General features: G+C 42.9%; 1 protein-coding gene across 1 annotated transcript in view; it reads left to right on the top strand.

Moving 5' to 3' along the window:
- Positions 1 to 2,845: 2,845 nt before the first annotated feature.
- HCRTR2 (hypocretin receptor 2) overlaps positions 2,846 to 17,976 on the top strand; it is a 34,788-nt gene continuing 19,657 nt past the window's right edge. The window contains exon 1 of the mRNA XM_050894223.1: positions 2,846 to 3,074. Coding sequence (XP_050750180.1) covers positions 2,846 to 3,074 — 229 coding nt within the window. The remainder of the gene's footprint in view (positions 3,075 to 17,976) is intronic.

The raw sequence follows: 17,976 nt of genomic DNA, 5'->3' as shown, positions 1-17,976 counted from the left end.
ACAGGTTTTGAACTGAAAGAAACAGCTAACAAAATAAGAATTACATACTTTTGAGCATTTGCTGTTCACGCGCATATGAGAGGAACAGATTTAAACTGTTGCACTAATCCTGATGCAAATAGTATAATTAAAAGAAAAGATAAATCAGCACTAAAATTCATCAGGTGAATTTATTTTGCTAACGCACTTTCACAAATTAGAAAGCCAGAGGGGACTACCGTAATTATCTAGTCTGACCTCTTACACACTACAGGTCATGCGACTTTTCTGAATTAATTCCCATTTCAGCTAGCGCTCGTCTTTTAGAAAGGCATTTGATCTTGATTTTAAAATGTACAGCTAAAAAGACTCAATTTGAAAAGTATTTCCTCAGTAGCAGAGTTTTGTACATGATGAATATTTTTGCTTAGTCAAGTTTCCCTCATACTTCTATATACCTTAATCTGTTTTCACAGGTATACTTACTTATACCGTCAAGGATCACATGAAGCTTTCTGGCTACAGATTCGTGATGAGAGTGTGTGTTTAGCTGATTACCCCTGATCTTTGGATCACCTGCCAGCTTCTTCAAGGTCATTGAACAATGAGTGTAACAGAACCAAGAACTGACAGTAGAAATGCACAGGCTCAGTGACGATTCTTTGTCTACCATTTCATTCTGAGATCTGTTAGTTAGCCCATTTTTAATCTTTATAATGTGTGCCATATTGATTTTTTTTCCTATCCTGTCTTCCTAATCAGAATGTGCTGTATCAATCAAAGCAAATGTCTTACAGTACTCTAGGAATACCAAATTTATGCAGTTTATCAATCTGCATAATCAATTATTTATGTCTTTATCAATCAAACTTGAAATCTTGTTGAAAAAATAATTAGCCCTAAGATGCATTTTTCATAAAACCATGTTGTTTCTTAATATTTATACCTTTTTAATTCAATTCCTTACTATTGGTGAGAGAGGAAGAAAAAAGCACTCTATGTCAAAAAAGGCATTACCTGTTGCAGACTTTATGGCAACTTGGAAGCAAATATTGGAATTATGGACCAACATTTTAACATATGAAACAAGCTGGAGCATGAGTGTGTTGTCTGTTACTGATCACCAAATGGTCATGCTCTAAGTCTTTTCACCACTAGCGAAGACCATGACAAGCTCCTTAAATATGTCTCTTTTTGTGTACCACCTAGACCTTCATTCCCACATTCTCTGGAGAGTTTAAATCACTTCTCAAAACTCTTACCTCAACTAATATAACCTTAGATGTTTTCATTAGTTGCAGAGTGTCTAATCTTTATTTATAATGCTTGCAAAGTCTACCTTTCTAATTTATGTAAGATAGATGCTGATCCTACCTGTATATCCGAGTATATCTCACTCTTTAATGTGGAGCCTAAAAAGTCCACTCAGCTTCCCTGTGGAGCAGAAAAGGGATTTTTTCTTTGTTTTACAGGGAACTAAAGTAAAGAGAGCAGGTCTATAGAAATAGGTGCAGGTATACCAGGTGTGGGTATGCTGTATTGGACTTTGAAGGCAGCAGAGAAGGCTGCACACCAATAAAGAACAATTCAGGAACCTGAAGTACTGTCTAGAACTAAGCACCACAGTGTTAATGAACATCTGCCTCTATTTTGCTTATGTGTTGGAAGTCAAGTCCCACCATAGTAGTTCCTCCATTCCTATGGAGGTGCAGACCCTGCACTGACATGCTTAACTGAGCAAGGCGTGCCATTTCACAATGGAAGCGGAGCTTATATCAGACTCATTAAATCATTCAGCTACAAAGTGAACACATTACCTGAATAAGAGGGGTTTTTTTCAGTCGGGGAGGGACAAGTCCAGACATATCCTTTCTCTTTCAGGAGCTGTACACTGGGCAAAGTATGAAAATAATTCAAGAAGCAATGACCAGAAGCCGGGAATCCTATCACACTCTTTAACTAGCACTTCTGGGCTCTCTTGAATTGCTTTCTGTCAGCTCAGCTCAATTCAGAACAGCTAAGGGGCAGTTGCTGTCTTGAGATCCCAAGCTGCATGTTTGAAACAACCTCAGCACAGAGAGTCTGCGTGCTCGACTCAAGCCCACAGTGAGCTCTCAGTGATCTTCAAATCTGATGAAGCCCCGCGCTTGTCTGATCACTGCTCTTAAGGATTTTCCCATCGGGGTTAATTCCTCTGTTTTAGCCCCATACTCACCCAGCTTTCAAAGGGGCACAGAAAGGAGACAGCCTCATTAGCCACTCATTTTTAATGGCTCCTTTCCCCCTGCGCTTCCTTCCACAGCAGCCTTCCACTGCCTTTAATCTACAAATATCTTTAATATATATGGTATGTAATGTAGAAAGGTCTAAAGAGAAGTGCCTGTGCGAGAGAGGGTGGGAAACCGAGGGGAACCGGAGCCGGAAGAGGGGTGGACGAGCCGTGAGCAGGGTCGGGGGGAGAGATGCGGGGATGGGGATGGGGGGTGGGGTGGGGGGGGTGCAGAGATGCGGGGGTGTGGGGGGGTGCATGCGCATGGTTTGGGGAACGAAAATCGGCGTCGTCCGAAACGGACGTGACTTTTCCAGCGGGGGCGGGTGCAGTCCGGCACCCGAGGCATGCAATCCACCCTGGCCAGCCTTTTCCCCGGCCGGGCAGGGGAAAAGGCTGGCCAGGGCGGGTTGGGGACCGACGCGGATCCCCAGCCTGTTCCCGCATTGGCTCCCGTAAGTTCCCGCGTCATTTTTCTCCCCACACCCCGCTTTTCGCACTGGCAACCACAAGCCTCGATGGACGGGCGGGAGAAAGCTCAGATGCTCTGAGAGGGTCTGGTTTTTTTTTTCCCAGCCCCCGGACCAACCACCAGGGATGTCCGGGATTCAACCCGAGGATGGTTCCTCTCCGTGCAGGAATTGGACGACCGGGTCGGAGCTAAACGAAACGCGGGAGGCTCTTTTAACCCCTTCCTCCGACTACGACGATGAGGAGTTCCTGCGATACCTCTGGAAGGAGTATTTGCATCCCAAGGAGTACGAATGGGCGCTGATCGCCGGCTACATCGTCGTCTTCATCGTGGCGCTCGTCGGGAACGTCCTGGGTGAGTCGCGCTCCCCCAAACTTCCCGTTCCCCCTTGCCGAGGTGGGGTTTGCACGGATAGTGGCTGGAAACCGGGGGAGGGTTTCGCTTCCCCCGCTGGAAACGCGGGTTTCCCCAGCCGCGGGGGAAAGTTAAGGCTGCGCGGAAGGGGCCTTTGCTGCGGGACGCCGTGAAAACCGTTTCCCCCTGCGCTTGCGAGGGGCTGCGGCGGCAGCCGCTCGCTGCTGGGGCTGGGCAGGCGGAAAGGGGCCGGCGGAGCTCACCGGAGGGACCCGCTGGGGGAGAGCCAGGGGCTGCCGGCCGGCTCCCGTCCCTGTCCGCCGGGCCGCGGTGCTGAAACCCCCCCCCGCCCTGCCCGCCCCGGCCGGCGGCTCCGCCTCTCAGCCCGCCCGGGAGGCTGCTGCTCCCTCTCACGGCCCCGGCCCGCTCGGCGGAGCCCGGCGCCGCGCTGGGAATAACAAACGCGCGGTGTTTTCTAAAGGAGAGAGAAGGGGGGTACGGGGCGCCGTACGAGGCGCGGGGCAACGGACACGGGACGGCGCCCGCCCCGTGAGGGGAACCGGCGGTTGCTCCCCTCAGCAGCCGGCGGGCGGTAGGCGCGCGGCGCGCAGCTCCCGCCTCGGCGGCGCAAACGGCCGCGCCCGCGAGCCGCGCGGATCGGGGATGGGGGGGGCGGGCGGGGGGCGGGGGCGGGGCGGTGCCCTCCCGGGCTCTCATTGAGGGAAGCGCGGCGAGGCGGCGCCTCGGAGCCCGGCCCCTCCCCGCTCCCATTCATCCGTGAAGGAGGCGGCGGCGGGGGGGCTGCTCGGCGGCCGCCTCCGGCGGGGGACCCTCGGGCGGGGAGGGGGAGTGTGGCGGAGAGCCGAGGGCAGGGGAGGGAGGGCACGGGTGGGCTGGGGCGGCGGCGGCGGGGGGAAGCGGGAGCGTTTACGGGAACAGGCGGGGGCGGTGCGGGGGAGCGGCGAGCGGGGTCTGGCCGTCGGGAGCCCGCCCGCCGCTGCCCGTCTCTCCCCCTCCGGAGCGGAGCGGCTCCTCCGCTCCCGCTCCCCCGAGCTGGCTGCTGCCGCCAGCGCAGCGTGAGTGAGGGCGGGCCCGCCCCGCGCCGGCGGTTGTCGCCGGGCGGTCGGAAAAGGCGCTTGTGCCGGCGCAGGGGAGCGCGCCGCCCCCGCCGGGCCGCTGGCTGCGGGGGGTGGGCGGGGGGCAGACACGCGTGTTCACATGCACACGGCTGGGGCGGCCACGTCCTCGCCGACCGCTGCTCGCTGCCGCCGCTGTGCCCTTTTAGTTTGCTGAGAGCCGGGTGAGCGGTGAAGACGCTGGTCTTCATCGGTTGTGCGTTTGTGAATGAGCATGAATGCGGTGGGAGCGCCGGGGAGCCGGTTGCGCCGTGAGAACCCACTTCGCCGGAGTCACGGCCATCGGCGTTTTTTATTTACATCGGTGACATTTTCATGAACGGAGTGGCGCACTAGCGCGCCCAGCCCTGCCATACGGGTCTTTCATTCATGTTTTTCGGACGGATGTATGCGTGTCAGGGCTGTCATCTTTAACCGCTCTAGGCTTCCCGAGGCAAAATGCAAATAAGACTGCAGCCAAAGGCAAAATTTTGCAAGGCTTTTTTTTCTTTCAACGGACTGATGATGCTAATTTTTATTTTTTTTTTTCTGGAATGGTGTGCTAACTGCCCGTAAACATCCAACGTGCACGTTGGCGAAACCAGTGAGTTTTCAGCCAAAGAGGTTATGTTAGAGCTATTCAGAAGCCTGAGCATGTTTGCTCGGTCCATTGCTCGGCAGCCAGCTTGACAGGCAGTGTAAAGATAATAGCCCTCGCAAAGAGGCTGTACTTTAAGCTAGGAAGAGAAGTGTCCTTCGTTCTGAGCTTGAGCAAAGATGGTTTTAGGAGAACTGGCTGTGTTCACCTATATGCTTCCACCCGTTCTGTAAATAGGCTGTCCTCTCACCTTTAAAGATTCAAGGTCAAATCTTCAGCTATAGGAGCTCTCACCCTGTTTACACTTTTTTCCCCTGAAGCCACGAGGAGAAAAGCTTTCCTCTCTGTGCGCTTGCAAACAGACACGATATCAGTGCTGATGTAGAGCAGCTCCTCCCTGACATTTGGGTACGTTGTCTTTTTGCTTGGGATGGAAGCTGGCATTTGGCTGTCCACCTACCTTTCCTTTTACTGGACTGCTTCTGCTCAAGCCGTTTGCTCTTTAAACTGCCTTTGTGCATTACACTGACCTCACCCACTCAAACTGCTGCTTCTGTTTACGGGCAAGTTGTGGGATCTGCAGGTGCAGGTGCTTGTTAGCTGAACACTGTTTCATCTTTATGCAAGAAAGCTCATACTGCACTGATTGCAGACTCATGTGATTTTGAGGAGAGAAATGGTCTAATGCTCTTTCCAAAGACATTTTTGTGAAACTGTATTTGACTACCAGTGAAAGTCTGATATAGAACAGTGCACAGGTTGAAGTCTCCAAGAAGCTAATTTATCCTGCTTGAAAAATCCATATTCAAGGTTAATCTGGGATTTAGTCATGGACCTTCTCAAAGCAGAGCAGAAGTGATTCTAAAGAGAGTTTTAGATACCATAGTGCTTTATGGTATCATCCTTAATGATGCAGTGTGTTCCTCTGCTTATGTTTGGCCAGTGCTGCTGGACTCGTGTGGCATGTGAAGTCAATGCTTTGATCCTATTTTGTCCATGTCCTATTCAAATAGCATTTAAGTAACCCAGAAAGACCCTTCCCTTCCCTATGTGGTACTGAAAAATTGTATTTCTGCCTCTTATTTTGATTCGTGCATTCGCATGGGATTAAGAGACTCATTGTGTCCCAGCAATAACATCTGTGCAAGTGGAAGGCACAGCACATCCCTCAGATACTAGTAATAAACTAGACTGAAGCATTCTGACAGTTGATTAACAACCAAGGGTAGATTCAGAAGCTTGAACTTTGATTGACATCTACTGGGCTCTTGAGTGAGCTGCACTGCAGGAATTCTACTTATAGTAGCATATAACAAGGTCTGCATTGCTATTTAGCTTTCAATTTAATTAGGAGAGTTGACACACACTGTCCGAGCTGCTGCACAAACCAGCTAAAATGTTGGCAAGTCTCTGCATTTGAATGCAAGTTTCATTATTGCATTCAAGTGCTCCATGTCAATGATTCTCATGTGTGCCCATGTTGGCTGCTCACCAGAGATTTCAGTGCAAGCCACTGAGAAGAAACAGGTTTTAAGTGGTGTTTAGGACATATTTACATGAACATTCAGAGAATCTGAAATCCGGATCGTAACATCAGTATGCTTTGTCCTATTTTCTTCTTCACTCAGTCACGATTTATCACTAGAAGCAGAATAGGTGTTGAGGGTAAGGACTTTCTGTTTTGCAAACAAGACCAGAAGATTTCTTCACCACTGCACAGCGATGAAACTCTTGAAATTTCTTTGCACAGCTAGTGCAAAACATAGGACTTCTTAATGGAGAACATATGTTGACTGTAAATACCTGTTTCTTCTCTATCTGAAAACATTGCATTAAAAATATTGCTCAAAAATAGAAAACTAGATAATTAAAGAAGAAAGACATTTTTAGGATGTACGGAGGTCTCTGGTTACTGACATCACCATTCCGCACTAACCAGCTGCAGCGGTTAATAACTGGAATAAGACCACAAGGGATTAATAAGTAATCTACAACTCCATACATTTAACTCCATTTATACAGGTGAAGAATGGCAATGGTCCTTGTTTAAGTTATTCATTTGCATGGGTCAGAATTTTTTTAATGAAATGGTTTCCCTCAGGGAACATGCATTCATCAAAATCAAAATGTACAGCAGAGATCACTTGGTTTGGTCAAAGACTGAAGGCAGAACAAGCAGCTTTCTGGTGTCCCACCAGCTGGGCTGCTGGGCCTCTTGGCAGCCCTCCCCGGAGCTGGCAGGAGCTGAGAGCCTGAGCACACACAACCTGCCAGCACTCAGCTTGAAAGTCCTCAGTACTGCTGGCTTCCAAGGCTAACAGACCGTGCAGGACATCGGTGAGAGATTTCAGAAACTTTCTTTACTCACACAATTTGGTGATACTTGTTTTTCTTTCCACCTCAGAATGAAACCAAATTTAATTGACAGAGAATTACTCTTCTCTGGATAGCTCTATTATTTGTTATCTGTTTTACAGTAACTGCTGGTTGTGCTGAGATCTGTACAGAACACAACTGTGGTTCTTTCCTCAAAGAGTTCATAGTCTGACTCATAGAGCTCAACAGCATTCATTTGATTTTTACTTATTGTAGTTTGATTTTATTAGGGCTGGGGAAGAAAAGGTTTGTGTATAGTTCTAACACCAGAGTCCTAGTCAATGCCTGTCAATAGGGAACTGTCTCAAATGCTGCTGTTATCATTTTAAATGTATCTGGTGAATACTGCAGTCTAGGCATACATGCATGTGTTGGTAAAATTGGATGAGTCATGTATTCTCTTAAATTGTGCCATGATCTTCATGAGTCCTATTTGATTGCCATAGATGAGGCATATTTCATTTAATCACGTTTTAAATTATTACATTTAATTTTGTCCAGATTACTTGGGGAATCTGGTACTGAAAGGGCTTTACTTCTATAATATCAGCAGAAGAGTCACGTTTATCTGTTGGATAAATAATAACTAGAGTGGCTTTATCATTTTTAAAAAGATACCACATAGGAAATGATACAATATTTATACATTTCATCTACCTAAGATATAGAATGTATGAGCTCAATTTATATAAGAGTTCGAGTATCAACTGAAGTACATTGGTGTTTGCATAATATGGAGATTGCTGGCAAGAGTCATGCACATCCTTGTGAGATACACAAAAAGTAGAAAAGCATTAAAAGATGAAGCTGATTTGAAATTATGCCCTTTTCTTTCTAGATTCTTCTATCCAGATGTGTAACTAGTTCCACTCTGTATGCTTTCTGACCAGAGAGTCAGAGGGGGGACAGCTCTGCTTTCCTTTACCATTCTTTATGTCGAAAGGCAATTCTGCCTAGTGTGAATAGTGCAGCCCTGTTGAACCCAACTCTGAAAAAGGGCAATGCCCAAGACTGAAGGAAGGTGAGCTGCAAGAGATTCTTGATGTCTTGAATGTTAATACAAATTCTGTTGACTTTCATTTGAGTTCTTCTAAAAGAAAGGACAGTTGCATCTGCCTGGAGGCTGCCCTTAGAGTTGGATAAAAAAGAAAGTCCTTGGATAGTGGTTTTTTCAGTCAGAGTGAAATAATAGGCAGTTTGGCTACTTGTATTCTAACATTATTCCGAAGGACAATAGTTCTGCTGTGAACTCATTCAGTGATAAAGGAGGAGGACTGGAATCTGAACAAGTGGAAAAGTGCTTGGTCTCAGGGGTCAAAACCCATTAAAAGGTATTGAAAGAGAAACAAAAATATATTCCTTTCCATGTGGAGTCTTATATTCTGTTTAATTCGTAACTACTTTTGATACTGTTATTGTTCTTACTCCTGAGGCTACATGTACCTTTTGGAAACTAAAAATTTAAGATGACTCTGCCATCCAGTTTTCTTCCTTTCTTCTGTGTATAGCACTGCTGATAAAATACCTCTTATCTGATATATCATAAACTTTGGCTTAAAGGCTGGCTATTCAGCAGCTCCTACAGAAGAACTATCACCAGTTAGTCTGAATTCCCCTGCAATGCCAGAACGTTATGGGGTGGGGGTGGGTGGCAAGGGAAAGCACACCAGCGTGTATTTGACAGATTACCTAGGAAGCAAATAGCAAAATTTACTGTTGCTGGTTTTGTTTTTGTTTCATTTTACTTTCAAGATGTACTCCTGATAAACGTGTGAAACTTTTGAAGAACTTTTCCCATTCAATTTTATACATTCTCAAAGCTGTTGGAGTGATAGTTCTGAAGACCAGCTCTGCTATTTAGACCCGAAACAGGTGCAACCTTGATGGTGGCAGGATATGCTGCCTAGTATTAATTTCATGTTGTGAGTGATGTTTGGAAAGAATCATCTATCTATGGAAGAAGGAAAGTAACTCAGCAGAGCTGTTCAGCAACTGCACAACTCCAAGACCACTAAAAATAGTAAAGCCCTGTCTGCCAGGAGCTGAACAGAGACTAACACGTCTTTCCCTTAGGTCAGTGAAGTACTCCAGACAGAAGTGTTTTTGGGTCATTGCCAAATAAAATGAAAGCTGTTGTCACTTCCTGCTTTAACTCACCATCTTTCCAAAAAATTGAAGGTTTTGGAATGCTTCTTTGTTTTTAAAGCATTGTTTGTTTTCTGTGTTGCATGTCAAGTGAAACCTTTTTGTTTTTTGGCCTTTAGAAGCTGATTTACTTATTGTTTGTCTCACAAGTGGAATTTGTCAGAGAAGAACTAGAATGAACTGTTCCCCAGGGGAAGGAGAGCCAGGAGCGGAGGGCAGCAGCAGGATTGACAGGGCAGTGTACTCACCAACACAGTCCCACAGTGCCTGAGAGCATGTACGTCTGGTGATGTCAGATACCAGGGTTCAGTCACCTCCCAGCAATCGCCAGACAAATCCATAGTGATGGAGCAGGTCTGAGGTTAAGCCAGAAAGTCAAGTCAGTGGGTGAGGATTACAATCAAAATCAGCAAGGCACATGCATACTTGAAATGTGGTCTTTGCCTGAGCTAAGTGTGAGAGCCTGAGCTTAAATGCAGCTCCCAGGCAAAGAGGTGACCCCCAAAAGAGGGGTGTCACATCTTTCTCCAAAAGCTCTGTTCCCGGCAGCCTGATCCCAGCTTACATGCTGCCCTGTACCAGAGCTGGCCTCCAGCAGAGGCAGCTAGCCCCTGGGCAGGGGGCAGAGGTTGCAGAGCCTGGGGGTGCACTCAGCCCTGACAGAACTGTGCTCTGTCTTCTGGTTCTCAGCACCGTAAGACTGCAAGGATTTTAGCCCAGTTCGGGGAATGTTATATTGGCAATGTGGATTCATGATACAGATTCAGAAGTTGCATACTATGCAAGATATTTGCTGTAGCATTTCACTAGGGTAGTGAATTGTATTTTCTTTGTGTAGTCTAAAGAAAAGGCATTCTTACATCTACGTTAGAAACAGACATGGACATGGAAGGGTTTTTCCTAGTGCAGCTCCATTTTACACTGGCTGACAGATGCATTTTGAAGCATATGGTTTCAAAGTTGCACAGCGTTTCAGCCGTGGAGCATACCTTGATTTTAATGAGGCATGCAGGTTTAAATTGAATGACAGTGAAGTGTGAAATCTTTTTATTGTAGTGTTGTGTGCAGTATGACAGCTATATTTATGGTCCTTCCATCTCTAACATGAAGTGTGTGTAAGGATTTTGTAGGCTTTTTATTGTTACTATGGATAGAAAAATAAGTATATCAAATGTGATTATGAAATTACTGGTCATTCAGTATAGCCAGCTCTGCAGAGATGACCGGGTTGCCAATTAATACTTGTAATGATTTGTGTGTGTATGTGTGTGTGTGGTGGGACAATTTAAAACCAATCTGTCTGTGTTAATCAGTACAGTTAGTTCAGGAAACTGTGTGATGGTACCTTTCACTTCCTCCAGAGCTGACCAAACCTGGCATTTTTGGCAGTCTGTTTTTATAGCATAGCTCATCTTCTGGTAATAACTCCCATTTCCATAAGATTGTTAATTTTCTAAGATTATGTGATGTGACTGACTCAGAAAATGAATCCTGTGCCAATTAGATGGTTGTGCTATTACTCCCAATTGTAATCTGTAGAGATAAGCTTCCAGCAAGCAGAATTTAGTTCTTGTATTCTTCTCTAGCGCCATAATAATGAGGCAGTACAAAAAACATACTAGTGAGTTGGAGAACATGAGTAACCCACAACCCCCAACTCATAAGTCCTTGTAAAAGTCTGAGTACAATAGAGCACTTGGTAGCTAGAAAACATCTCAGAAAATACATTGCTGCAAGCAAACTAGTTGCTGTATATCTGTTTTATTTATGTAGACTCTCACTGTCTTTTCTGGGAGACAGTTCCGCATTCGTACATTTCAGTGAAGCTGATATTCAACAAAATACTTCAAGATTTCATATGTTCGATGTTATGCAGCTATATTTCTTACAGTTGCAGTATTTTTCCTAGAGTTTTACTAGAAAAAAGTGATGGAACCTACACATATATACTTGTTTATGTGAGATACATAGGGAGCATGACCTAACCACCTACTCCTTTTGTCATGCTTCCATGATTTTGTTCAAATTTTTTGACACATCTAGTGTGTCTTGTTGATGAGGAGCTATCACCTCACTGGCAGGCTATGTAATTCCTTTGTGTGTGCAGCCCAGAGTATTGTCCATCTTTTCAGCTGTCGCATCACATATTCAAGGACAGTTCTTATCTACTGGGTATACCAGCTGTAGGATTTTTTCAATATTTCCTTTATAACAAATACTGTATAAAAAGTGTCTTTTCTTTGTGTCATTCTTTCTATTACTTTTTCAACATAAACCTGGTCTTACATTGGACTCCTTTTTTCAGATAAGATTAGTTACGTAAAAAATGAAGTAATGTGTGAGTTTAGAGCTTAATAGTGGGTAAGAGATGGACAGTGTAGGAAGTAGATATCATCTTCCTATTCACAGAAGAGATCGCTTTGGTTTAGGTCTTTTGTTCTCACTGCTGGTTTCAAAAACCCCTAATTAAATATCCTCTGCAATTTAGTTAAAGTGCTTCTCACCCCTTAATCAAGATCATCAATAAAGTTATTGAAAGACTCATGGAAAGCCTGCCTAAAACAAATAAAATAAGCTTAGTCTTAGGCACCTAATTTTTAGACTCTTAACTTAAAGCAGAAGAATCCTCAATCAGGAATCACTCATAATGAAAGTAGTTTCGATGACAGTGTTTTTCCTTCCAACAGTATGCATTGATTCAGTGCTTCCACAGGGGCTCTAGCTCTCCAGAATCCCATTTGGTAGCCTAACTACTCAGCCTTCCTTTCAACATGATTGTGTTGCTTGACACCCTGCCACCCAGACCTGGATTCGCAGTAGGTATTGGCATCACCAAAAAAGACCAAGGGGGAGAATGCCATATGAAGAACCAATTCATTGCCAGGTGGAAACAATTTTTTTGTGGGAGTAGGAGGTAGAGAATAAATAATGTGTAGCTCAAATCTACTTAACATACTTTTTTATCACTGTTTGATTGTGAAATATTGTGAAGGACTAAAGCTCTTCAGAAGCTTTCTGCCTCATGCATTTGGAGATGCTGATGACCAGTGCTTATAATCACAGCATCACTTCCAAATGACTGCTGGATGGCCGTATTGTGATATTTTAGTCAAACAATTGTGATCCTGAATTACCAAAGCAAAATAAAATCATTGAAGTTTAGTATGAAAAATGATAACTCTTTGTTTACATCCATCTGGGATTTATTATTCACCAAAAATGAGACAAGAGGTAGTGTCATTCATTTATATAAGGAAATGTCAGGTATTGGTGGTTATGGAAATTATGTTTCTATTTTGGCCAAGAAGTTACCCTGGAAGATGACCCATTGAATAAGAGGTTGACAAAACTTGTGGAGCGTTAGGGAAATGATTTAGGGTTGACATGTAAAAAACAAATTGACAGCTGAACCAGCAGTCCACCAGCAGAAGGACTGCATAACAATGTTTAATATGCTCAAGACAACGGGAATCTTCCAGGAGGCAAGCAGCTGCATTTTATACCAGCTGGAGCCTTTGTATTGTTTTCATATTCAGCTTGAGATACAATGAGCTATGCTAATTGAATAGATGCCTCTAATTAAAATGCCCCAGGACACTAAACCAACAGGGATTAAATCTGTACATGAAAAATCTCACCGTACCATCATATTTTGAGAGGTTTTTTTCTTCAGGAATACAATGAGGTATATGAAGCTTTCTCGATGGACTTCTAATAGCATCTGTCTTAAATTTTTAACTTTAATTTGAATTTGTTATGTTTAGTCCTTCCTGGGACTTGCCTGTGAGACTTTTTGGGGGGCGGGAGATCGTGAATGTTTGGAGGATGGGTTCTGAAACAAGCTTCGTTATCGCAGAACTGTCCTCGCTTGGGGAAAGCCTCCGCAAGTTTTTCCAAACACAGTCAGCCTGGCAACTCGAGCTAGTTTGCGAGCCTTCACTGACACTGTGTGGCAGAGGTAGGAATAGCAATCGTTTTGCTTAAAACTGTTCTGGCGGAAGAAAATGAAAGCGTCAGCGGTGAGACGATGGAGTTATGAGAGTCGGATTATTTAATAACCATTAGAAAAATAGCTGCTCTTTGTGAAAGCTGACCGGCATGTTTTCATTTGCAGCAAAGTTATTAACTGTAACTTTGAGAGTTTTTATAAAATAAAAACTAAAATACAGAAAATAATAAAATACACTGGGCAGGTAATTAGGTTCCAGTAGAGTTCTAGCAGTCAGGAAAATCATGCACAGTAGGAGCATGTTCCTCAGTTCCCTTTCTTTCACATTTCTGTCCCACTTTTTTTTTTTTTTTTTAATTATGATCCTCTCTTCTTCAGTGGCTGTGTTAATACCATTTTCCCCACTTTCATCCTCACTGCTATTTATGGCTGGGAACATCAAAGGTTGCATAAAAGATTTGCATATAATGTTAAATCGAGGTTTTATTCAGAGCTATTTTTACTATTTCATAGATTTTCAGCAGAGGTCTGAAGAGCTCAGTTTGGGCCACTACATTGTGCCCTAACTAAACAGGCATCCTGTTAACTCTGTGGTGTCTCCCAAGTTTTTTAGGAAGGCTGGTGCTGGCCTCATCTCCTGTTTTATGATTTTGGAGTACTTTTTGGTAAAATACACTCCCAGTTGAGAATCCTTGCTACCTTTCTCATCTTTGCTTCTCTTCTCCAAGCTGAGTGAAAGCCACATCTCTCTGCTGTTTCACTCTGGGTAGGCAGATGGCATTTCTGCTCCTCGAAGCTTCCTTTCTCAAGCATGTTTCTTTAGGGTTTATGCAGGACCTCAGTGCCTCCACTTCTCTATAGAACCACCTGAGATGAAAATGCATATTTAAAGTGAGAGTGGAGAGTATACAAAATTCTTTTGTTCTGATACTTAACTAGTTATAATATATTCAGCGGCATAGTCAAACTATTTGCACACCTATAAAATAATAGGTTTTGAACACAGGCTCGAGCATCTTTCTCAGTGACCTGCTAGATCGCTGGTATATCAGTGAAGCTGTTGTCCAAGACTACTGAATAACCTTGTACTGTAGTAGACTCAGAAAGACATCGAGTCTGGAAGGAACATATTGAACTTACTTTCTGTCATTTATACCGTTCTGTCCTATTCAAATAACTTGTAACGAATCCTCACAGTTCAGTTTAGCCTTGCACTGAAAGAAAACATTACCAATGCTTGTGCAGGTTGAAAACAATACTGCAACCAGCAGAGGGCAACGAGTGGGAGAAAAAGCTGACTTGTTTTTAAAGTACTTTCTCTTCAGAGGCTTTTTTACACAAACTCATTTCTTGTATACATTCGTGGAATAAGTTTCTGGGATATTTAATTATTATGGTAGTATGTAAACATGCTAATTAAGATGCTGTTGTGCTATGTGCCATACAAAGAATGGAAAGTGGTCTATGCTGCAAAGAATGGATGAGGTCAAAAGGGGAAACACACAAGCATAAACAGAGAAATCTACAGTAACAAATTATCTTGTATTTCCATGCTTGTAAATTATTATTTTTTCCACCTTTCAGGTGCCTCTTGCCCCCACAGAGTAGAATTCAAAGGAATTCAGAGCTACTTTCTGTGCATTGGCTTTCCTGCATACTGCTACTCCCTGAGTAGCAAGGGGCATAGTTTTTTATATTTCTCTGAGGAACAGCAGGTACTGGAGTTCATCTAAATTCCATCCGTGTTAAGCCAGTGTGATCTGGAAGGCTTAGTAGAGAGCTGGGAATTAGGAGTCCAAGTTTCTTATTCTGTGTCTGATTTACTGTATGGCCTTTAGCAAATTCTGTTCTGCACTTCACTTTCCTTGCATCAAAGATGAAAATGATAATATTTTCTTAGCTCTCTGGGGTATCATGAGGTTTCATTTGCTTATACTGATAGAAAGCTTTGAACACAATATGCAAAATGCTATGAATTGTTTTCTGATAGTTTGCTGCCAATGAGATTGACCTCACATTTGTTAACTTAATGGATTTGTTTTACCAGAAATAACGTTTATGTTCAGGTGCTTTCCCCAAACAGGTCAGCACAGGAATGAGAATAGGCCTTGCCAAAGAGCATACATATCTGCTTAAGCCTGGCACCTTTAGGCACTGACATCCTTTGCTGAAAACAACGCACTTGTCTGAATCAGGTAGAATGTAGGACTGTTGAAACCATAGCATGAGAACAAAGTAGCCAAACTCTGAACTTTTAAAATAACATTTTATTTAACTTTTGCCAATTGATAAAAGAAATAAAAAGTACAGAAAAACATTGCCACTTAATATTAACTTTTGCCTAAGTACAAGACAGGAGCATACTTTCAATATCAATTGCACTCAAGACAAAGAACAAGCCATAAGTAAAAGCCCAAAGTGTTAACATTATTGAAAGTGAAATGGTGTTTGCCGTTTTTTTCCCTAGCATTGCATTTCCAACTGCGAACAACATTCCAGAGGGGCAGCAATGTATTATCTTCCCTGTTACGTGCTGCCTCTGCTGCCTCAGACTGTAAGTTACAGCTGCAGTAAACCCATGCACCAAGTGACAATGATAAAGCTCTGGATAGTTATGTTGTAATTATCATGCAACGCTATAGAAATAATTACTTTAGTAGGTAACTTAAATCACCCAAATGAGAAGAAAATACGATTAATATGATGTTTCCTTTAAGCTTTTGATTTATAAGCCTTGCCTTTCAGATATCTGAGGCCACAGCTAAGGGAACCTGAAATGCTGTATTCAGGAAGAAAACAATAGAAGAAATGGATACTGTGGGAGATTTTCTCGAAAACCAGTACAAGAACAGTGAAGAGCTTTGCAGAGGGGTTTTCACTTGCATTTACAAGAGCATGATAGATATTTAGTAAAGATTAAATTTATACAAGCTATAGAATCTGGAACCATGTCTGCAACATGTTAAAAAATATGAAGAATATCTATTGTGGCACAACAGGGATTTTAGATGAAACCTGGAAGCCTATATCCTAAAAAGGTAGTTGATAAAATCACCTTCTCTTAGAGAAACTGAAGGCCACCTAGCCTCTCCCTCTCTCTTTGTCCTAAATTACCTCTAAATGTCTAAACATAGCCCTCACGAAGAAGTGCTCGAATCTTAGCTCCTGCTAAAGCTCTGGTAAGGTCTTGAATGAGTATTCCGCCGAGTTTGGTCACTGCACTCTGACCACAAAGATGTGATCCAGTCTGAAGAGTGTCCAGAGAACAGAAACAAGGATGGTTGCAGAGGTTCTAAAAATGACAGGGAGTAAAAGATAAAGAGTTCTGAAGTTGTACAGTCTGAAGAGAAAACTGAGGAAAGATGTAACAACAATCTTTACATATATGAAGCATTGCTGCAGGGAAAAACTCTTCATTCCTCCCTGTGTGCAGGAAAAAAAAATGATATAAATAGCAGCAAAAGAAAAGTAGATTAGACATTAGAAGATTTTTTTTTTTTTTTTTACTGGGGAAGATAGTTAAACACTGCAACACATTTAAGAGAGGCATGATATCTTCAAATGTAACAGATTTTAAAATGTAAACTTGCCAACAATGGCTTAGTGGTAGTCTTGCTGTAGTTGTGTTGGTCTAAAGACTTAAACCAGACAAGATTTGTGGAATGAAGTAATATATTTTATTAGATCAACTGATGCAGCTGGAATATGGACACAAGCTTTCAGGCACACCATCCTTCTTAGGATCTAAAGAAGCATCTGATCTCAAGAGCTTATGTGCCTTAAAGTCTGTGTATTTTTTTCCAGCTGTTTTAGCTAGTTTAATAAGAGAATGGCTTAACTCTAGCTGATTCCATTTTAGATTTGGACAACCTGTTGAGGACTCTTCTAACTTGACTCTTTAGCATTCTGTGATCTGTTTAATATATCTAAATTAAGCATAGTGCTATAGCCTGACAGATTAAGGAGACTTTGAATCTTCACCTGGATTTGCATGATGGATGCATTATTGTTTACAGGAGAAGAACCTTTGATGTACAATGAGTTGTACGGTTTTCTTACAAGAAGTATTGTGGTGTTTCTGGAAAATTTTGTGCATCAGTTTTTAAAGAGCTTTTGGTGACTGAATCTAAAACATTCAAAAGCTATTGATTGCTACAATCTCTCAGGGTTTTACTTCCAAAGTTATTAAAAAACTTATTTTTAGGCTACTTTCTCAGACTCAATTTTGGCATTTTTAATGTATTCGCTTATGAATTTAGTGCAACCATGTTAAAGGACTGATTTGCCTCATTTCTAAAAGCCTTCAAATTGAAAAAGAGGGAAAAGAAAAGACATAAAACAAGCTTTAAAGGCACGTCTTGTAACGTGTCTACTACATGCTACTTTTGATCACAGTAATCATCATCAAAAATGTACCACAATTAAAATGGGTAGCACTTAATACTGCAAAAATTATCTTTATTTACTTACCTCAAATCACAGTTACCCACACAATTGTTACAGATTCTCTGCAGATGCAATAGATACATTACACCCAGCAAAATATTTTATAAAATGATTGTGGTCTTGGTACAGTTTACAAGATTCTGTGTGGTAGCAATTTGAATTAAGCACCACACTATCATAAGAAAAAGATAAACTTTTACAAATGTTGATGTGTATTGCCATAGACTAGAGGCAATGGATTAAAACAGACGTGAAGAAAGTTGTGTGAATAGT

This window comes from Gymnogyps californianus, chromosome 3, assembly GCF_018139145.2.
Source record: "Gymnogyps californianus isolate 813 chromosome 3, ASM1813914v2, whole genome shotgun sequence".
NCBI lineage: Eukaryota > Metazoa > Chordata > Aves > Accipitriformes > Cathartidae > Gymnogyps > Gymnogyps californianus.
The sequence above is the reverse complement of the archived record's forward strand: the minus strand, read 5'-3'. Positions and strand labels throughout refer to the sequence as shown.